The 22,643-nt window shown below is 37.5% G+C and overlaps 1 protein-coding gene across 4 annotated transcripts in view; it reads left to right on the forward strand.

The window, feature by feature from the left end:
- EEA1 (early endosome antigen 1) overlaps window positions 1–22,643 on the forward strand; it is a 66,950-nt gene that overhangs the window by 16,506 nt on the left and 27,801 nt on the right. For 2 of the 4 annotated variants that reach the window (XM_059846804.1, XM_059846806.1), the window contains 12 exons: window positions 4,901–5,028; window positions 8,792–8,846; window positions 8,977–9,042; window positions 9,859–9,898; window positions 10,701–10,808; window positions 10,895–11,016; window positions 12,393–12,548; window positions 15,037–15,153; window positions 17,181–17,519; window positions 20,930–21,079; window positions 22,081–22,200; window positions 22,423–22,626. In XM_059846804.1, the coding sequence (XP_059702787.1) occupies window positions 4,901–5,028; window positions 8,792–8,846; window positions 8,977–9,042; window positions 9,859–9,898; window positions 10,701–10,808; window positions 10,895–11,016; window positions 12,393–12,548; window positions 15,037–15,153; window positions 17,181–17,519; window positions 20,930–21,079; window positions 22,081–22,200; window positions 22,423–22,626 (1,605 nt within the window). Of the gene's footprint in view, window positions 1–4,900; window positions 5,029–8,791; window positions 8,847–8,976; window positions 9,116–9,858; window positions 9,899–10,700; window positions 10,809–10,894; window positions 11,017–12,392; window positions 12,549–15,036; window positions 15,154–17,180; window positions 17,520–20,929; window positions 21,080–22,080; window positions 22,201–22,422; window positions 22,627–22,643 lie in introns of those variants that run through there. The other 2 variants (XM_059846805.1, XM_059846807.1) reach the window with 2 other exon arrangements.

The following is a 22,643-nucleotide window of genomic DNA, read 5'->3' on the forward strand; positions in this document are numbered from 1 at the left end:
ATCTCATTTGGGAGCCTTCAGCTGATGAAAAAAAAAATCATTAAAAGTGAGACAATATTCTGAAAAGGCTGAAATTTTCAAAATACTTCTTTATATAGCCAACCCCATCACCCCTAGTCCTACAGAGTAATATAAGGAGAAGGCAAAGTCCAGAAACCCTTCAGTCCTACACATTCATTTTCCTGTTACATGATTTTAAACTGGGAATAGTTTATGTGAGGATTAGGAGGACTCTATGGTAACCTGCAGTTGGTCTGGTTGTGCACTTGTCTGCCTGTAGGTCTGTGTCCTGCTTTTGCTGGGCACTGTGTTTCAATGTTGTAGGCCAAAGTTCTTCCAATAGTTAATAGCTCTGTAAATTATTTTAGTACCAAAAAAAACCCCCAAATCCCACGCTAGTTTTTGTAGTGAAATTTTCCTTCTAGTGTTGCTTTTTGTATCCTGGCATACTTCCCAAGGAATGCTGTCTTAATGATTCATACAAATATTAATGTTACCAGAAAGAAGTAATTTACCTTGAATGGCTTTAAGGAGATAGAGCACTGAGAAGCTTAACATTATCAAGCCTGAAAATAAATCTCAACTATTAGAGGAGATAAGTAGTTTTTTGTTCTTTGGGCTTATTTGTAAGTCTGTCTTGAGAAAGGTAAGTAAAAAAAATTGTCTGGTGCTTTCATGGAGTCTGAGATTTTTAGTAAAATTTGGCATTATAGCTCAAGCTGAGGCAAGATGCTTTCCTACAAAACTTCTGCATAGCAGTTTCTGTTCTGCTGTGAGTGAAACCCATGTGGTTTGGAGTCTTTGCACTTTTGGAGTCTTTGCACTGAGGAAGGCCTGTCCCACTGCAAACAGCATGGTACTCTGGTGATGCTTGATGCTTGGCATGGCCCATGGGCCTCCTGAAAGAAGAATGTTTCCCTTGGGATCAGAAGGGATTTGAAGTTTAGTGTCTCACTCATCCTCATTGGAATGCCTGGACTATTGGGTCAGGGGCTGTTTTGAGCTGTAAATTGTATGCTGTCTCCTAGTTGTTTGTTTGTGCATGTATATTGGGGTTTGGTTTGAATGCCTTTTTTAAAAATTGTTCTTTCTGTACATAGCTTCAGAAATTCTGTGGTGCTCTCAAGAACTTTTTCCTGATAAAAACTAGTGCATGTAGTTGTTGTGGATTATTTCTTGTTTTCTGTGAAACTGGCAGGCATCTGCAAAAGTCCTTGAATTCAATAAATTGTCATTTCTTGGTGAGAAGATGTAAAAACAAACCCAATTAATCATCATTTAACTTCTTTTAGGCTCTTTTCTTTCTGTTTAAAGTGAAAGATAAATCCAACCAGAAACATCAGCTAGGGAGTCATGAGTTACGGTGCAGCACTGAGGGTGATGTCTTTGCTTTTATTAAATGAAGAATGTGAAATACCTTTTGCTTCTCTGTGGCTGTGCTTTATTCAAAGTAGTACCTAAGTACATGTTAAAAGGAAACCAAAATTCAAGATACTCTTATACTTGTTTCTTCTGTAAAGGAGTCTGTTAGTTAAGGTATCCATCCAGATGCAGGCTTACTGGCAAGGATGCCTCAGCTCCTCCCCCAGGCTCTGATGACACTTCTTGGTTGTAGTTGTGCCATCTCCTCTTTATCCAAGACAGGTGTGGTCCTGATGTAGGAATATGTTGGACCTGATATAAATTCCTGCAGACTGATAAAAATGTTCACTAAATTTAAGCATCTCAGACTATCAAGTTTCTTCCCCTCTTCTTACATGTTTGTATTTAGAATAGTAGAATATGCTTTTGAACATATTTACAGAGTTCATCTCAGGATGATACTGAGAGATATTTTTTATTTGGCTGTATTTAATTTTAAATTTTTTTAAGAGATAAACTTAGTGATCCACCAATCCAGTTTCCCAAACAAGATTGCTACTGGGGCTGATAGTTACAGAACCAAGAAACTTACACACTTCTATCTGTTACTGACTGCTGCCAGAAGGATCCTGTTGATTCTGGTGTTCCTACTGTAAAGGCAACTGAATTAGTGCTGCTGACATCAGAGTTGACATTGGATATTATCAGTCTGTGAGGTGCAGCTGGTTCCTGGGTTTGTGCAGATTGAGGCTCTGATGTATGAGTGCTAGTTGCTTGTGTCTATAGGAGCTGGTGTTCCTGCCCACCTCTGTACAGGAAAGATGACATTTCCCATGGCAAGGGCACCTTGTTCCCAAAGGGTGACGGCTCACTCTGTTAGAGCCTGTGTGTCAGACCTCCAGCGAAAGTTGCATTAGAGTAAGGGTGCATGTGAGAGCTGACTCCAACAGTGCCAGGTCCCCAAAACTGAGGCCAGCCACAATCACGACAGTGCTGGTGGAGAGCCTGAGACTGGTGGGTGATGCTTGCTTTATCCCTGCTTGTATGAGAGGAAGGCAGTTTCTAAAAAGAAGAGGAGGAGGTTTTGTCCGTGTTTCCTCCATCTGCCAGTGACAGTGTGCCTGCCTCCCTCCCCCCTGCAGGCTCACAACTGCAGCACATTCCCTGTGCTCAGCAGCTCAGCTCTGCCTCTGGCCTGTTGTCCTTGTGGACCTTGCCTTTAAATCTGCCTCCCTGCCTGCCTGGCAAATCTTGGCTGGCTTTGCCCAAGAATTGAGATGAACGATTACTGTCCCCCTGGGCTAATTGCACATGTAAATCTATTCTTTCCTCTTCTCTAGGGCTCCTATTTGCATAAAATAAACCCTAAGCACAATAAAACCACAAAAAAAAAACCCCAAGCAAAAACCCAGATTTTGCTCTTTGAATGAAAAGAGATAAAGGGCAAAAGGAAGGAGAGGCCAGAGCAATTTTCTGCACTCATTCTTTCATGCACTTACTGGAACTAGGAGGAACACATGCTTTTCTCTATTAACAGCTTTTCTCTATGAACAGCTGACCTTCCCATCACTGGGAAAGTAAACACAACACTGATTACTGCTTAGTAAAGTTTCATCCTGAAAGGATGCTGTTGCACTGTCATTGCACTGTATGAAATTGAATTCTTTCTGTATAAAGCTTACTAGGAGAAAACCCAATCCTGTATTTTGTGACCCCCTATGGTTCATGCCATTTGTTGTGTGCCAGGCAACTCCCACTGGTTCTTGCACGCAGAGTGTCTCTCACTGGCATCCTATGCTAATTGTATCAGATAAACAGTACTGGGACCATAGTAGCTGAACAAATTTTCTGTACCTATACTTATATATTAGTTAACTTGGTTTAATCTGGAGTGAAACTGTGCTGATCAACTCTGCAAATAAATAAATAGTTGTTAAGGTTGGATGCCTGTTTCCTGTTTAGGAAAGAGTACTCTGTTTTATTTGGTCTAGTTGTGACAAAACTAGTTTTCCATATGATATGTGGTGGACTTGACAAACAACTGTATTTAGTAATTAATTTCTGAAATACTAAATAAATAATAGTAGTCATGAAAGCCCTGTTTAGAGCTTTGGTTACATTTGAGTAGCTGAACATGGTAGTTTTCCTGGGTTAAAAGCATGTAAATGTTGAATTCTTAGTGACTCGGGAAACAAAATAATATGAATGCCAAATTAATAAATGAATGCTATTTGTGGTTATGAACATAAGCATTTGTTATGTTCACTTTGTTCTAATATTTAAATCTGTTAGCACCCAGATGCAAAGTTAAGAGCAGAAAAGTGCCACAAGTCTTCATGTGTCCTCCATAACTCATATGTGAGCCTGTGCTAAGTGAAGTGTGATAATCCCATTTAGAGGAGTGCTCTCATCTTGATACTGGAGAGCCTTGGTTTAATGGAGTACACTACAGTTTGTAGTGGCATAAGAAACTTAAGGATAACATATAAATGTAAAAATACATATTTGAAATGAATTAAAGGGACAGGGGGCCTTAAAAAAGTTAAAGACAGGCACCCCATTTACATGAGGTCCCTTTTGCACTGTTTGGAATTACAGGGAGTCTTTAATGTGAGATGAGGTTTTTAGCTCTTGCTCTGGGAGTGTCTCAGTGTTGCTACTGTTATGGGCTGAAGTGTGGATGGGAGTTGGGCTCAGAGTTGGCATGATAACCATATGAGTGAGGAGCCAGTGTGTAGTCCAGCACTCAACATCAGATGTAATAAATGGTGAAAAATTAGGTGGATGGTACTTCTGGTAAGTGGCAGCGTGAACACTCCTTGAATGTTTAGAGATACATAAAGAGGAACATAACACTGTTTTCATTTGTGGGCTAATGGGTAGAATGAGGGCATTGAAATTTCCTCTGCTAAATTTCCTCTCTGGTATGCTTGTAGTATATATGCTGGAAAGAAAATAGATGATTTCTGGTTCTTAAGGCTGTAGAGATCTGATTTTATTGATGTGGTATTTATCTGAATGGCATTTACCAATTAATTATATGAAAGGTAAAAAGTGATTCTTAGTTGTCAGGCCCATATTAAAATCAGGTTTCAATATGGAGAGAATCAGTTTATGAATAACTGTACTTTAGAGTGGGTTGTTATATCTCTTTTTTAATGACCAAACTCCAGATGCTTCCTTCTATTTGGAATAAGAATGTGATTTTATGAAAAGTTGTATGGAAAATTGTTTTGTTGGGTGAGGGGGGGAGGAATTGCAGAACATTCCTTTTTGTTTTGCTAAATAAAATTTTGTTGCTAGTATGTAATACTGTTGGGGAAAAAAACTCACTGAATAATGGAATGTGCCTTTTGCAGGCATTTTCTAATATTTTATTTGCAAAAACTCTTATTAGAGCATGAAAGAATTAGTATGAGTCTTTGAAATTGCATTTACTACTTCTTAAATGAGTGAATTTACAGTTCTGTATAAAAATAAGATGGAAAAGAAATGTATTTAATATTTTTGTTTGTTTGTTTTTTCCTTTTTGTAATAGGGCTTTATTTGTCCTCTCTGTATGAAGTCTCATGGATCAGCAGAGGAGCTGTTCAAGCACTATGAAGCAGTTCATAATTCTGGCATTGATTCAACTCATGGAGGGGAAGGTCATCTGTCACCAGAAAGGTGAAACAGTACTCGTTTGTGCATGTGCCTTTGTGCTGGTGTTGAGCTGCTTCTGGTTACACTGAAGGTTTTATTAATTTGAACTTATTCAGTCGAGTATTTAAATGTTCATGTCCCATTTCCAACTAGAATTAAAAGGCGGCTTGTAACTTATATTGTCTGGTACTGATCTGACAGTAAGTGAAAATCAGATACACGTGTTTATGATATTAAGCCACCTGTTTCTGATTCAGCAGACAATTCAGCATTACAGACCAGAATGATTTTTACAAGTGTGGCAGAAAACATATGGCTTTCTCCTAATTTCTAACATAGAGCTGAAATATCATCATTGGGGAGGGGAGAGGACAACCCTAAAGATAGAGAAGAAACCTAATTTTGTCCCTAGTTAATTAGGGTACTTACTAAGTAATTACAATATCAGTATTTGCCTAAATAACTTCCCTTATTACCTAGTTATTTGCAAATCTGAGAAGTTTCTATGTGTGCCAGTAATTCTCCCTCTGTGTTTCAGAAAATCCGTGCTGATCTTCAGAAATCTTAATTAGTTTATTTAATTTTTTTTTTGGTCAAAACTGTATTATTAAATACATCCCTAGGAAGAATATCAGGTTGTTTCATTTTTGAGAGCAGTGGTATGAAGCAGGAATTGATAATGTGAAACTTTCTCTAGAAATATTTAACTGAGTAGTCTAAGTTGCTTTGGGAAGGTTTTTCTTGGGGGTAAAATTCATATAGGTTTCCTCTTGCTTCCTGCTAATTCTTTTTCTCTGTGCTGCTGTAAATAGCAGTCCATGCTGCTGTTTTGTCACATTCCCGCAGACTCCCCTGGTTTGTACACAGGACATTCAGAGCGATCAGCATGGAGGTACACAGCACATGACCCTGTTGCTTCTGCTGATCCTGGAAAGTAAACAGTTCAAATGTTTTGTCCCAAGCAGAAATATGGCCCCAAATGACAAATAATTACATTGAAATAAATACATATATTTATGTAACTAACTTAAGAGAGGGTGACTCTTTGGTGAGAAAAGTGTGGAAGATAACATGTTTCAGTTGTTGCCCAAATGCAGATCTGTATTTGATCTGAGCAAAGCTGGTAAGTCAGTACTGAGCAAAGCTGTCAAGCCAGTAGGAGCCAGCCTTAGCAGAGGTCTTGGATGACTGCTTCCTTGTGGGTAGCTGCCTTCTCTCTCAGCTGCTGCATCAAAAGAAATCAAACCTGGGGCTTTATACAGGATAAAGTGATCGGGTACTAATGAAGTCATATTGGGCTTCTGATGTGCACATTTATTCAAGAATGAATATTCTTTTTATTTAAAGTTTAAGTCTTTTTGGAGTAATTCAACTTAGACCTGAAGTGATACTTTTGTAGGATAATGGCATTCACATGGGGGAATTATTGGTCATAACTATATTGTGGCTGGTGGAATTTAGTTATTTTTCCCTGGCTCATGACAGCTTAAGGACAAGTAGTTTTGTTTTCTCTCACATAATTGAAAAACTGGACCAGGTCAGGAGTAGACCTGGATGGAGTAAAGGGAGTCTGGTGAGAGCCATTGTAACACATGAGCTATATTTTCCTATTAGTCTGGCATTTTTTAATGCTGCTCATTTGCATGTTTGCTTGAGAATACTGTCATTCAACATAAATATGTTTTTCTGAGCCTTGGAATTCCATATTAAAGAAATACTGTAGCCTGCAGCAGGGAGCCACTCCACTTACTCTCCATGTGTGAAGCTTATGTACAATTCTTAGGATCAAGACTGGGAGGTGAAATTCCATATGTAGTCAATAGGAAAAATTAAGTACTGGGAATTACAGTTTCCTCTTGCTCCCACTCCCCAGTAAACGATGATGAATAAGTTTCAAGAGTAAATTATGTAATTCCCCCCAGTGTGATTCAGCAAAGCCATCAGTACTCAGTACTAGGGCGGAGGCACCGGCTTTACAAGTGGGAAACTGAGTGGACCATAATGAAAAAGCACTAAGGATTTTCCAGTTGGTAGGCTCAGATGTGCTGAGAGGACGAAGGGATTGTCACAGGGCTGGCAGAAAAGGAGATTTTTTGAGGATGTGGATGATGGCAAGAACAGCAAAGTTACAGTGCCCGTAGTGATCCCTTACGCTAATTCCCCTCAACACCCTCCCCCCCACCCCATGCATTTTCCACTGGTTAAACTAAATTCAGATTTCATTTTAGAATGGTTGAGCAAAATTTTGTTGGGGATATCAAGGCAACTACTGTAGAAGGCTCCTTACATTGCAAACTCATTCCTTTCTCCTCCCCTCCACCTTATCTCTACTACAAACTAGCTTTATACAACTCAAACCCTTCAATATATTCACTGTGAAGACCAGAATATATGAAATGCTTTGGTATTGCAGGTCTGGTATATGTTCAGTCCAACTTCAATACAGCTGACTGTTCGACCTGCTTATTTATTTATAATCTTAGATCTGAGTCTTAGCTCATTTACTTACTTGTACTGATGAGAAAGTGGCTCCCTCTTCTCCACCCACAACCCATGTACAGGTTTTGGAATGCAGCTACACCTGCCTCAGTAAAGTTGTATTTGCAAACCTCCAGTAAATGTATCACACAGGCAGAATAATGTGTACATAACAAAATTTTCCTCTGAAAAAAGTAAATCTCCCAATATTCCATGTTTGTTTTGTCATTAAAATTGGTCCACCTTGGAGTTCTTGCTCCACTGGTTCAATGCGTGTTTCACTTGCTACTTGATGACCCTGACCTGATGTTAATATGCTAATGTAGACTGAATTTATTCCTCACCAGTTTAGCTGAGGAATAACTTGCTTTGGTGGTTTATTTTCTTCTAAGTATGAGATAATTTAAAAGAACATCTGTGGAGAGGGGATAATGCACACCAGCAGCAATAAAATTGTATGGTATAAAACTGAGAGGATTTGTTGGCACTGGTACCTGACATATATATTCTGTGTAATCCTTAGTGTTGCCACCATACAAACAATAAGAAAGAGTATTTTTACATTATTTTAGTGACCCTTATGTTCTTGATTTGGAGTGTCTGTATCTCAGTAATGCAACATTATTCTTGTCTGTGTAGTTGTGCAACTCTGTAAGGAGACTTGTGATTTTTGAAGGGTTCTGTGTGAATCAATTACTTACAGTTATAGCCTTGGATTGTGTGTTCTTGTGTGGCTGGGACTTGAGCATGAAATTTGAGAATTTAAAATTCTAAGACTTTAAATATTCAGACCATTAAGTGAACATGTCTGTGGGGCATACCAAATTGCTGTGTGGATGAAAATTATGTAACTGCATATTTCAGGAGTAAGGTAGCATGCTGTTGCTTAGCAGTGTTCCTTTACATGATATGGGAAGTGAAGGAGAAGAAACCTGTCCTTTTTGTACGAAGGCATGCAAACCAGTTAAATGTTCCAATGCATAGCTTTGTCACTGAACTCATGTGGTTGAGCTGATGCACTGATTTAGATTTACATTCTGTTTTCATGAGACTTTTTTTCTTATCTATTTCTTTACTTATCCATTTAATATGTTTGGCATTTTTCAGAGATGTGCAAAGTGATATTAATCTTGTTTGTTCCAAGTTTAAAAAAAATCCTAAAAATAAATATTTATAATTATGTAAGTTATATTTATGTAGTACATGGCTATCATTCTAATTACTTAACACACCTTACAGCTTGTATGTAATTGACAAAATACAACCACTGTGTATTCATTTTCTCCACTCTGTGGATATATTTATTCAGAGATGAAGTCTCACTGCTCCGACAAGAAGTCCAAGACTTGCAAGCTTCGCTGAAGGTTGGAAATGTATTTTACTTGCACTTGGTTCTTTGTTTCAAATTGAAATGTTCCACTGTCTTAAGCAACCAAATTTATAGTCTCTCTCCCTATCTTCTTTTATTTTTTTGGTTATCATTTTCCCCCTCAGGAGGAGAGATGGTATTCAGAAGAGCTGAAGAAAGAATTAGAGAAATTGCAGGGGCAGCGGCAGCAAGTAATTGCTTTAAAATACTTGAAGCAGGTTTATCGTCAGCATTGACATTGAAGATTAAAACCTTTTTTGTAAGGCACGTGGCCTGATTTAGTTAGTTCTGTAATTTAAATATTGACGTGTTCTTGCAAGCAAAGCTAGTTATCTCTACACAATGAAACTGTATATATGTAAATATAAAGAACAAAGAATAGATAACGATTCTTCCATACTACTCACTACAAGTTCAGTTCAGACTTCTCCTTCTGTTGAGCTTATTCAGAACTCAGTTTATTAAAGAAAGTAAATTGAATGAGGTGTTTCATCTTTTATGAGAAAAGGCTATGGAGTCTTGTAAGAACTTTTGGAAAACAGCAGTGGTGTTTCATAGGTATCCAGCTGAGCTCAAAAAATAATGCAAGGCAAATTGTGGTGTGTTGTGCCCTAAAGGAAACTTGTGCTTTTTTATTACTATGAGCTGCTTAGATGTGGGATAGTTACAAACCTCAGAAATTGCTTTCTCTCAAAGCTCCCTCTCAGGATGTACTTCTTGATGTCTGTAACCTCTGTTTTTAGGACAGACTTCTATATTGAGGAAAGGGAGGGGGAGGTTATTCTTAATGGAGCCTTATGAGAGGAAACCTTAATAGTGTAGTGATATATGAAATGAAAAGTCATCTTGGCCTTTTCCGGTCTTCCAAATACAACTGTTTGAATTCAGGTATTTTTATACTGCTGTGCAGTATTTGAGCACAGAAGTCTTCAAAAAAATGGATGAACTTTGGAAGTAGAAGTTTTTATTCCTACTGTCTAATGGTGCATTTATTCTGTTTTCTTAAGGAATCTAAATCTGATGGATTGACAACAGCTACATCTACAGGTGGCTAACATTTTATTATATTAATTTCTGCACTGCTTTGGAATTTAGTTTGGTTTAGCTTTTAGGTAAAGTAGCACTTTAGATAAATAAAGGAGCTAGAAAGCTGGAATGTTAAAATTACTGGCAAAAAAAGTTAATTGTAAAATCTATTAAGAGCCATTTATGTTAAGCAAGAGTCTGGGGAAGTGTTCCAGGGGCTCAGGGTTTGAAATTTTTAGAAGCAAAAAAGGACTTCTGGATCTGAAAGCAGTTCTCATGAGGCATCTTGAACACTTTTTGAATCATTTATTATATTCAAGCAGTCAGATATATACTATAGCACTGTATTAAATAAAGTATAGCATTTTTCAGTGATGGTTTTATGTAGTGTTTTTCTGTGCTCATCACTAACAAAGAAAACAGTGAATTTTTTTTTGTTTTGAAGACCCATAATTTTTGGTCTGTTTTTCTCCATGAGGCTCTCATAGAATAAAATTGTCCCTATTTGTACATAAACTGTCTGGCTGATATTGATTAATTACAGTTCAGGGCTTGGAGTTCAACATCATGCTGCAGTAATCTGCAGGGCTGTTTGTGACCAGTGAAAACCAATATGTACTTAATCCTGCAGAGTAATCAGCTAGTGACAGTGACATCCTGCTTGCAGGTATTTAACATCAGTAAAGTTATTCACTTTGCTAAGATGATTGGATGTTAAGGGATTTTGGATTACATATTCACCTCTCATGGTTAGTTATGGGCATGAGGAACTGTATTGTCCTAATTTTTCTAGAAAATAATACTGTTCTTTTTATGGAAATAGAATCATTAGAACGGCAACTAGAAGAGATCCAAGTAGAAAATTTTAACATTAAGCAAATGAAAGACTTATTTGAGCAAAAAGCAGCACAACTGGCCACTGAAATTGTGGGTAAGTGTATTAGCAAGAGATCTGATTCTCTTCTTTACTTGTGCAATTTGTGAAAGGGATCTTTTATTCAACTTCTTTCTTATTAGATCTTAAATCAAAGTATGATGAAGAAATCAGCCTTCGGGAAGGTGCAGAACAGAAAGTGACGAACCTGAGACAAGAACTGCAGAAAGAGAGAAGCACAGTAGAAGACTTAAAGACAGAGCTGGTATTCACATCACATTAATGTTTTTGTTGTTTTCAAGACAAGGGGGGGGGGTTATTTAAATGCTTGCAAACACGGTTTTAATGTAGTCAAACTCTTGTTGAACTTGAAGATGTCTGCTTGTGGGCTGAAAAAAGTCAGAGTACCATTGGTTTTGACCTGCATTTTTAGTGTTTTTCCAGTGAGAAATTATATGTTGTTTCTGACATATATTAAAATTCACCCTGCATTATGTTATAGTCTTCTCATTTCATGCTCTACCATTCAGCATTTCTGCAATATATTACACATATAGATATGCTGCACAGACCTGAACTCGGAGCATGCCATTGCTGACGTCCACAGCTATCTTTAGGTCACTTTTTCCATGAGGTGTTATGCTCTGACTGTCCTTGGGCAGCTGGATTTTTAAGAAGTGCTCAGAGAGGTGTTTTGTAACATGGTGGCTGAAAATCTGGCAGCTGTCATCATCATGCCTATGTTAATCTTGTCCCTCTTGTGCTTGGCTGATAATACCAATGTGTGTGTATTCCAGGATTTGGGCTCCTGATGACTTTTATATTCAGCCATGGCTCCAGGGAGCAATCCCAGTGACTCAGCAAGTTGGGCCACTTCTAAAGCAGTAATGCAAGGAATTTCCTAGTTTCTCACACTCAGCTACTACTTAGACTCTGGAGGAAAGTAGGACTTGTTTATCTCCCTTCTTCCCTGTAGCTGACTGCCCTCAAGGGCCTATTGGCCTTGCCCAAATGCTGGACCTATCCATTCCTCCCTGCTCAGTTGCTTCTTGTCTTGCCCTTTGCTTATCATTTATTCTTTTCCTTTTCTCTGCTTTCTTTAGTGCTCCTAGTTGCCAGCCCTCTCCTTTCTCTCCATGCTGTTTCGTGCTGAGGGAGGTTATGGTGCTTGAGATGCAATTACCCACAGATTTTGCCTGTGGGTTTGGTATGAGCCATATCTGATAGTATCTTCAAGACACTGCCTTCAGATGCCCTTTTGTTTTGTCTGTGGTGATTTTCTGAAATAAGTCTTGATGACAGGGGCAATATCCTGTATCTAGACATCTCCCTTCGTAAAAGTTACAAAAATTAAAAGTTTGAGACAATTTTCCTTTTGTCAGAGTAGGTTGAAATCAATCAGCAAGTTCAAAATTTAGCAGACAAAAACTAAACAGCCCTTAAGTCCTGTTTTCTTTGGGAATTATAAGCACTTCTCTGTGGTTTTGGAGTTCCTTTTTTTTTTTTTAAATTAAGCCTAGCTGTAATACTGTATATGTCGCCTTGTCTATAAATGGATGATTTGATAGATTTTTAGAAATGACATTGACACTGGAAGCATATCTGCCATTGTGATGTTGCTCACTGCTCACAACTTTTCAGCTGCAAAGGCCTGGTGTGGAAGATGTGGCTGTCCTGAAAAAGGAGCTGGTCCAAGTTCAAACACTGATGGATAAAATGACCCTGGAACGTGAAAGAGAATCTGAAAAGCTGAAAGATGAGTGCAAGCACTTGCAGGCAGAGCAGGCTAACTCTGAGGTATAATAATCATGCATAATAATAATAATAATAATAAAAATCATACATAAAGATGTGTGTTCTAGCTTTGCTGTGATTATCATATGAAAATGGAAAATAATAACTAATCATAATGAAAAGCAGTTTTCATTATGATTAATTATTTCATTATGATTACTAATCATAATGAAAAAGCATTTAATTAAATCTTCTCACTTCTTCAAAAGTTTTGGTTCTTCTGCTCTTCTATCAGTTACGACTTCCACTTCCATACAAGCAGAAGAAAAGGGATGCAGCATCTCAGATTTGGATCTTTAGGAGAACTTTACTCCTCGAACTGTCTCAAACAGCTTCTGACTAAAACACAATTTTCCTAAGTGTTACTCATAAGAAAATAAGAACTGGAAGTTCTTAATGGGCACATTGGCTGCAGTGCTTGACATAAATGTTTGGCCATGTTTCATCTCAGCTTTGTTCTTTAAGACTGCATCAAGGACTGAAAGTTTAAAGTAGTTTTTACACCATCCTTGGCTTGGTTTACAGGCTGGCTGAGGATACACATATTAATATTGGTTTTCAAAGTGAATATCTTTAAAATAAGGTAAATGCTCAGTATGGGTGAAAATAACAAAAATCATATTAACCCTATATGAGCATCTTCAAATACTGCAGGAGAGGGAAGTGAAGAACAGTGTGGTCTACAATTGTCACCTAAATCTGTTGGGTGTTTGTACCTTTTTTCAGAGCTGTACCTGAAAATGGCATCTACATCTTTCACATGAATATTCATACTGAGCAGTTCCTTTCATCTTTCGTTTTTCACTGTAGTTGCTCCTGCATAGCGAATGTGTCATAAAAACAGCTGCACTACTTTGGAGCTAAGCATTGCTGTGAAGCTCTGCTTATTGGGATTTGTTTCAGTATCTTATAAATCTTCAATAAATGAAGCAGCTAGGCTTGATTGTTAACTTGAGTGCCCAAAGAAGTAAACAAAATTAGTAGCCTAAACTGAGGGTAAATTTAATAAAGCCGGGACTAGTGGTTTTTTTGTTTGGGGTTTTTTTTCCCCTCCTACTAAGCAAGGCATTAGAAACACTGAAATATTTATAAAACAAAATTGAGGAAGTGTGCAGCTTTTGCAGCTGCTTCTTTCCATCTTTCATCCATCCATTTTATCCTTCTGCTTTCTAATAGAGACACTTAAATTTGAGGTAAATTTTTTTCAAAAGCATTTAATTTTCATAGCAAATTTCTGTCATATTAAGACAATTTCAAGATGTTATTAAACAGATGCATTCCTGGTTTTTTAATGGTTCATTATTCATACAGACACATCAGCAAGAAAATATCAGGACTGAATATTTACCCAGGATATATTTCCCTGTTAAGAAAGAAATGTGAGATTGTCTTACTGAATTCTGAACAAGAAATGGATCTTCATGCATTTAAATTATGATTCTAGTTGGAAAGGCTGCAGTGGCGTCCTTTGTAAGCTACCTGCACATTTTCTGCATTATATACTCTCAGTATGAAATAGCCATACTCTTTTCTGATAACATCCTGGAATATTTGGCCAAAAAAGACTGATCCTAGGATGTGTTTTAGCTAACAGCTCTGTTATGAGACGGTATTGTGAAGCACAGGGTTACAGAAAGTCAGTTAACTATATGCAGTCATATACTCTGTTCTTATGTTCTCTTTGGTGTTCCTTTTTCAGTAGGAAGGTTGTAAATTGGATGGTCATTGTCTATTACTTCTGTTCTGCTTTAGTTCACTTTTGAATTCGGTATTTATGCATTTGTGCTGAAATCTCTGCTTATGAGAACAATAGGAAAGAAAACTTCTTTATAAAAGGTCACTACTATATAGTACATTTGAAATGAGTGCATTAATACACAACATGTTTTAGGGTAGCTATGCCCTAAAGTGCTTTTCTTGTTTTCTTCCATGAGTGTATTCAAATGCTGTGCAGTCATTGATATATTCTGTTCTGTACTGATCCTGTTTAGTGGGTTGGTATTGTTCCTCTGATTATGCTGACTGCAGGGTTGATGTGTCCAAAAGTCACAGCCCAAGTTTGCATCAAATGCCAGAGGCATCTCTTGCTTCTAGAGCCTTTTCCAGCACATTTCCCTTCCTAGGGCAGCCAAGATTTTGGCCGTGTAACTGCAATGACTTGGGAAGGTTTCACCTTTGGCTAGAACTGTGATAATTATCAATGGGTAATCTGTTATGATTTTCATCAATTTTGGGTTCAACCTGGCATTTGCTATTGGATTCAGTCAGATTTTTGTCTTCCAGAATAGGACATAGTGAATCTCAGCTGGGAAATTTCACTCAGTGATACTTCCGATGGTGCTCTGAGCTTAGTTTACTGGTGATTTTTTTCCCTAGGCATTTTATTTGCATAGAAAATGTTTTTTTATTTTACTAGCAGACATCTTGCTTTTGTTGGATTATGCATGGAAAGCTTTGTTTTAAATGTGGATTCTTCTATTTGTCTTTTCAGGCTACCATTAACCAATTAAGAGCTGAACTTGCCAAAGGACCTCAAGAGGTAGCTGTGTATGTTCAGGAGCTGCAAAAACTTCAAAGTTCAGTCAAAGAGCTAGAACAGAAGAATCAGGTGAGAATGCTATTATTTCCTATGTTTGTCAGCTCACATTAAAATGGAAACACATCACACAATGCCTTTGGAAACACTGAAGACTAACTTCTTGCAGAAGTTGAGAATTCCTTTGAAATTTTGTTTAACAATTGGATTACTATGATGTGCAAGCAAACACCATATTTTAATGACCATCATACCCTACAACTGAAATTCTTTAGGTTGCTATGATTGCAGATTTTAAATAGATGTAGCTTATGCTTACCTATCATTAAGCAGAATTGTCATCTCACACATTAAAAGTAGTACCCCTGGAAATAATATATTTGCCTAAAAATCATAATTTGAAAGATAATTCTGAGTTCTCTTTGTTGGTTTTCTAGTTTCTTAGCTTTTAGATTATACTTTTTTCATATTTTGCAGGCCATTTACTGGCATCATGAATGGTAGAAAATGGAAATTATTCCAGAAACTTTTCAACTTATATTCTTTGAGAGCTCTTTGAGCTTGCTGCATTTTGTATTTGTATTTAGAAGTCATGTGTTGTGGGGGTAAAAATGGAAATAAAGGGGGACAGGAAACAAGGGCAGAGATGTGTACTGCTTTATGTTGCATGTACCACTGGGTATGAACTGGACATAACATACATGCATTTACTAGGAACCTTGTCAGCCTTGGAAAAAGGAAAGGGCAGGGACCAAACAGAGTGTATTTAATGTAATCTAATATTAAGGCATTTGCAAAAAATATAAGAAGGTGCAATTAAAATTTGGTAAATGAAACTACCTTTAGCAGGATGAGTCTGTTTGGCTCACTAAATCAGGTGTGGAAGTGAAAAAGTAAGAGTTGTCATGCTGTAATTTTCCACAGACAGCAACAATAAATCAAGCTTTTGGCAGAAGTGTTGCTATACAATACAGAGCCCTTTTCTGAATCTGTTGGTCTTTCATTTACAATGAGGAGTGAAACAGATTGATGCATAAGATAACCACATATTAGGAGAGAGTCCTCTGCTATGCCAGGCTTATGCCAAACACACTTGAAGAATTGGAAAAGAAGTGGCAGTGAGCTGCTTTTCCTCTTGCCGTTTTAGTGACTTAAAGCAGTTTACAGCCATCTCTTAATGCAGCTTTTTGTAACGTGATGTCCATAAGAATTAAGGACATCACCTTACAAAAAGCTGCATTAAGAGATGTAATGAATTGGTGTAAGAATTGTGGTGTAAGAATTATATGCTAGCTAAGGAATATTGACCCTGGAGGAGTTGGACCTAGAATTGGAAGAGCTAAGACTAGCTTCCAATAAGAGAAATTGCTTCCACTTTGAGCAGTGTGTCATCCTTGAAAAATCTATCAGGGAGGAGCCATTAATTCATGATAGAACACATTGTATGTAGAATAGATAGAATATAATACATTTGATATGAACATTGATTTATAATCCAGTTGCAGTGTGGGAAGATATTTCTGTGCATTGATAGGAAGTTTTTCAAGCTCATTGAGTACCACCTCAAGCAAGAAAGCTGTTTCTTATATTTTCAGGAGCTATCCTGAGAAGAACAGAGGTGTATATATAAGTTTATAGGATCAGTTTTCTGAGATCAGCTGGAGCTCTCTCTTTGTCATTTTTAAAGCACAGTAATTATGGGGCTTGGCTTGCCTTGCAGAGGCCAGTAGGGGCCTGTAGCCCAGAAGATATCTACCATGGAAAACTTCTCAACTTTTCCCCAAGCAATTGCAGTTGTAATTAAGTTGATTTGAACATTCAGGGAAAACAAATTAGTTTTCAGGATATGGAAATAGAGTTTGTGTGGAGTTCTCAGTAAGAGGAAGTGAAATTATATGAGAATATGAAAGACGGTATTTCCAGTTGAAACTGTGTGCTATATGGGGTTCAGAAGCAATATATGTAATACAAGATGCAGGTTAGTAATGTTTCTGAACAAGCTCTTCACTGTTCAGCATCAACACTTAGAAAGAAATTTGAATATGTTGAACAGCTGCAAGCAGAGTTGTACTTGAATTGCTATGTGACTCTCTTCACAGAGTCTGACTGAGAAGCTGCTGAAGAAAGAACAGGACTACACCCAGCTGGAAGAAAAACACAATGAAGTATCTGTGAGTAAGAAGAATGTGCAGGCAAGTTTTCACCAGAAGGACCTGGACTGCCAACAGCTTCAGGCAAAGCTGGCTGCATCTGAAGCCTCGATACAGAGATTGCAGACAGAGCTAGGTGAAAAGGCAGAAGCAAGCCTGAAGCTTAAAGAAGAGTTGTCTGAAGTAGAGACAAAGTACCAGCATCTCAAGGCAGAATGTAAACAGCTCCAGCAGCAGAGGGAGGAAAAAGAGCAGCATGGCCTGCAGCTCCAAAGTGAGCTCAGTCAGGTAAGTTTCCTTAAGCCTACTAGACCATCCTATTTGGCTCCTTAAAACCATCTCATAAGTTTAAAAAACTGCATATACATATTTCTTATGAACATTCATTTAGATTTTCTTATTTAAAGGAGAGTAAATAACCAGCACTTGTATTTTACTGCTTTGTAGGAAGTTTGAGAAAAGCGAGTCTTGGTTTTACATTAGAACTGAACAATGCTCGATTTAAGTGTGAGTAGTGAATGTAGTAGGGAATACCTAGTGTGAAAAGCCAGGGTAATGTGAAATCTTGATATTGCCTCCTTAGTGTTTCTCCCCAAAAAACTTCTCTTTATGTTGCTGATAGCTGGGAAAGCATCCAGAGCATACATCCCCCCACCAGAACCTAATATTCTGCTGAGTCAAATGACTTAGAGAAAGTAGGACTTTCATATAACATTGAGCATTTTGAAACCTGAGGTTGGTCGAATTCACTTTATCTTTTTTTGGAGAGTAATGTGTTAGACTGGAGAAATATTTGTGTATCAGTAATCATGTCCAGACTTGAGGTGTAAAAAATTATATCTTTATTTGTTAGTATGACACACTTCATTTTAAACTTGCTAAAGCTTATTTATGTTAAAATGAGTGTTTCTGAGTTTTCAACCCTTTGTAAAATCTGAAACATATCAAGTTGCAAGCTCCCTGTGTATAGTTTATCTTGGAAGAACTGTGACTCGGCTGAACCACATTTATGTGTGTTTTACATCCCCAGAATGTCTTTCCTTCTCCCATCAGTCTTCTGTCAGGGTGAGAGGAGAAAATTATGTTAGTTATCTGCATTTGCTGAAACTGCCTGGGCAACAGAATCATAGCCAAGAGGTTGAGCTGAAGTCTGTCTTCAGCCTCAGAGGGCATTTTCAAGACACATTTTTGAGGTAGGAAAATTAAGGAGGAGAATGGTGAGTAAAGCATTGCTAAATGAATTCCTATGATAGGAAATGGAGGCATGACACATTCTCTGGTGATACCATTGGGAAAGGAGACAACCTAACAAGCCACTGAACTTCAGGATGTGTTTTAGAATTGTATAGTAAAAGAATAGTGCAGGAAAAAAACCCTTTGTACCTGGTAGAAAATAAAAGAAAAGCTAAGCATAAACATATTTTCCTTTCTCTTCCTGCAAAGAAGAGTTCATTTACTATTGTAATGAAAAGACTAAATTCCTCATATTTATTCACGTGGTACTTCACTGGAATTATCTTTTTATGCATGTAGTCCATTAGCTTACACTTAGAATGTGAATTCTGTTTATGGAGGTATATGTATAGTTGTTTAGTCAAATCACATTTTTTTAGAATCCTTGTCATCTTCTCAAAATTCATTTGATGAGTGCATGTCTGGTTAAGTTTGTACATTTTAGAATTTGGGTGATATGGAAGAAGTGATCTTAATGGAAGAAACTTCAGTTATAATGTTGGCTCCAGCACAGCAGTAGGAGGAGGGTATGGATGAGAGAGTATGGACTCCTTCAGTTTTGAAGAAGTGTAAACTGTTAATAAATTTTGTTGAGAAAATTTGAATCTACTTAATTGTTTATTTCAAAATCTAGATATTTTCTATTTTTTTTTTTTTTTTTTGCATTCTGTAGCATAGGTTAATCCTGGATTTTATGGTCCTGTTTACTTAAATGTCATCTTAAAGTTCTTCAAAAATACTTAACAATATCTGTAATAAAAGTAACTAGTGTGAAATATTGTTACTGATTTCCCTCTTTCCAAACATTTTCTTCCAGTATCAGCATAACAATGAATAGTTAATTGTCATCTTGTTGCACCCTTTCTTCAATAGATATTTTTTCCTACAGTTCTTGTTTGTATTTTTAGTGAGGAGGAAATATTTATAATTTGGTGATCCTGCAAGAAAAGACAAATGTTCTTAGTTACTGGAAGAGAGATTATGGTCTCTTTCCTCACCCTGTCCTCCCTCTGCTCCTACCTCTTACTTAACTTTACAGTCACCCTTAGCAGTCAGCAGCTTGGCCACATGCCAAACAGCTTTTCACTCATGATTTTTGTGGTTGTGGGCAGGTAATTTAGCTTGATTTTTTTAAGAAGGTAGGTCATGGATACATTTATTTCCCAAATTTCTGTCTCCAAACCCTTTTTTTTGCATTTTTTGATAACTTGAGCTAAATTTTGACACATGGCCCAAAGGACTTCAGTGTTAAGTCCTTCAGTGTTAAATTCTTTGGGAAACAGGCAGCAGGAGAGAAGCTTCTCTCCAACTTAACACCTGGTGGAAAGTGTAATGATACCACAATCACTGTTCCTTTTTCTGCTCTGCTGGGCAGCCTGTTGGTCAAACAGTGATTGCTTGCAGTGAACAGTAAATTGGGCTGCCTTTTGCACAGATATTAGTAGGGATTTAAGGGAAGCATGAGGAAGAAGGTTTAAGGGTATTGAAGGAAGGACCTGGAGTTAAAAGGTGAATGGTTCAAGGGCCTTGAACATAAATGCATAGCAGGGAGCAAGGCTTCACTCATAGCTTTCCCACAACCTATGGAAAGTTCTTGCTGTGCTGCAAGGTCTGATCCTTTCTCTGGTTTTGCACTGAGTTAACAGGTCATTGTGTCCTTGAACGTGTTCGTGTAGAAGTAGGCAGGAGGCAACACAGGATCTATAGTGGCAGTTTCACATAGAGTAAGCTGATTTTATGAAAAGAACTTTTTAGAACAGTGAATTGTAAAAGGCCATCCTTGCACTTTGAAGATGGTGCAGTACTGCTTTTGATGACTGATAAAATCATGAAGCAGGTTTGTGTCCAGCTGGAAGAGCACATCCACCTACTTACTCTTTGCTGCTGGAAAGTGCTGGACTATAAGCCGCCAAAGTTGCCGTGTACCCTACACTGACTGTTCATGTATCTCTTATCTGCAGAGAATGAATGCCATTGATGTAGCGAGCTCAAGCTAAAAATTACACTCCTAATATTCTAGCAAAACAGTGTGTTGTGGGAGGGAGTGGAGCAGGTAAAGGCAGGGTGCTTCAGCCACTGGATTTAAAGGAGTCAGCTGGTGAACTGGATAAACCGAGATGGCTCAAAGCATCATTATTTTACATGATAGTCCTTATGCTTTTGAAGGACCACCCTATTTCTGTTAAATCTCTGAAACTTGTTTTGAAGGACTCCTGTAGATAAATGAGAATGTTCTGGCTCCTTCCAACCCACTTTTTTGAATATCTCTTCTTGCCTGTGCCATTGATGCTGTTTTTTAACATGATTTGTGTTTCTGAGGTGTATGAGGTATATACATGATTTCAGGAGGTCATGGACTTGTTTTGGTCTGGGTTATGAAAACTTTGGATAAACATTGCAGGAAATGAGTCTGTATCACTGTTGGCTAAGGAATGACTGAAAAAGTGGGTGACTCTTTTTTGCAGTTGCACAGTAAACTCCTAGAAACAGAGCGCCAGTTAGGGGAAGTGCATGGGCGGCTCAAGGAACAGAGGCAGCTGTCCAGTGAGAAACTGATGGACAGAGAGCAGCAGGTGGCTGACCTACAGTTAAAACTTTCTCGTGCTGAAGAGCAGGTAGGGGTTTTTATGCAGATTCTATAGTTTGTTCTGGTGATATGTCTGTACACACACTTGTGGTGATACTGCAGTTTATAAAGTTTGTTTTCATTGGAATTTCTTTAGACTAATACTGTCAAGGACTTACAGTAAAATTATCAAAATCTGCTTAGACGCTGCTTGTCTTTACAGATGTATATGTGTTTGTGGTGCTTAACAAAAAAACATAAGTGCATTTTGCACTTAAGAGCTTCGTCTAAGGGTCTTGTGAAAAAAACGTAGGTGCACATAGGCCCATATGGGTAGTTTTGTATGTAGATATTTTCTTAAGATAAAGCCCTACATGAAGAAAAATAAACATGGTACAGCAGGTCATTGATAGTTAATAATCAGTGTGGGTTGGATGGGGAGAAAACACTTGTTTTAATAATTTTTATTTGTTTTAATGAATATCTTGTGTATGTTGCTGATTTTCTGCTGGCTGTAGGGGGATTGGCCAAATATCTGAGTGGTATGTTGTCAAAGCTTTAAACTTTTCTGTAGCTAATTTGCAAAGCCTTCACTAGTATAGAAGTGGAGAGACTGCTAAACTGAAGTTGCTACTAAAATAATGACTTGAGAGTTGCTACTGAAATTGCCAAAAAAAAGTAATAATAATGTTGTTTTACAGGTAGCTTTATTATCAGTCATGTTACATCTTAACAACTATTGCAAAAAACATACTAAAAATTTCTTATGTTTTAGATTATTTGAGAGCTAAATTACATGTGTCTGATAATTCTTCTATAGTTCCTGCTTGTGATATAGAATCTCACCAATTAATTGTAATGAATGCTTTGAATAGATTTTGATCTAGTGTTACGGATTTTTGTTTTTATACAAGTTTTTAAAATCCATGTTTACACTAAAATCTTTTATAGTTAGAGTGAGCATTGAGTACAATTGGCATACTGAGTGGTGCTTTTTTTCCACTTATTAGTCTGGTTTGTTCGGTATTTGGTTTTGGGGTTTTTTTTCAGCTAAAGGAAAAAGCAGCAAATTCCACAGAATTGCAGCATCAATTAGAAAAGGCAAAGCAGCAGCACCAGGAGCAGCAGACACTTCAGCAAAATACAACAGCAAAACTACGAGAAGCCCAGGTAATGTAGTTATGTATCCTGTGAAAGTGGCTTCCAGGGTTTCATTATGCTAAATACTTCTTTCTAAAAGTGACTTGCAGGAATTATATTAGTTTCAAGAAATTAATTTATAAATCTAGAATAGAATATATGGAAAATGTTTGATAAATTTATCCAATATTTTATGCATTAGGCCCAACTTTTAAGGTCCTTAAAATTAAACCCTATTATCTTCTTGTTTAGAATGATCTGGAGCAAGTACTACGACAAATTGGAGATAAGGACCAAAAAATTCAAAATCTTGAGGCTTTGCTTCAAAAAAGTAAGGACAACATCTCTCTGCTAGAAAAGGAAAGAGAGGACTTATATGCAAAAATTCAAGCTGGTGAAGGAGAAACTGCAGTTCTTAACCAGCTACAAGAGAAAAACCATGCATTACAAATACAGGTAAGAATGTCAAGATC

Source organism: Haemorhous mexicanus, chromosome 5 (genome assembly GCF_027477595.1).
Source record: "Haemorhous mexicanus isolate bHaeMex1 chromosome 5, bHaeMex1.pri, whole genome shotgun sequence".
Taxonomy (NCBI): domain Eukaryota; kingdom Metazoa; phylum Chordata; class Aves; order Passeriformes; family Fringillidae; genus Haemorhous; species Haemorhous mexicanus.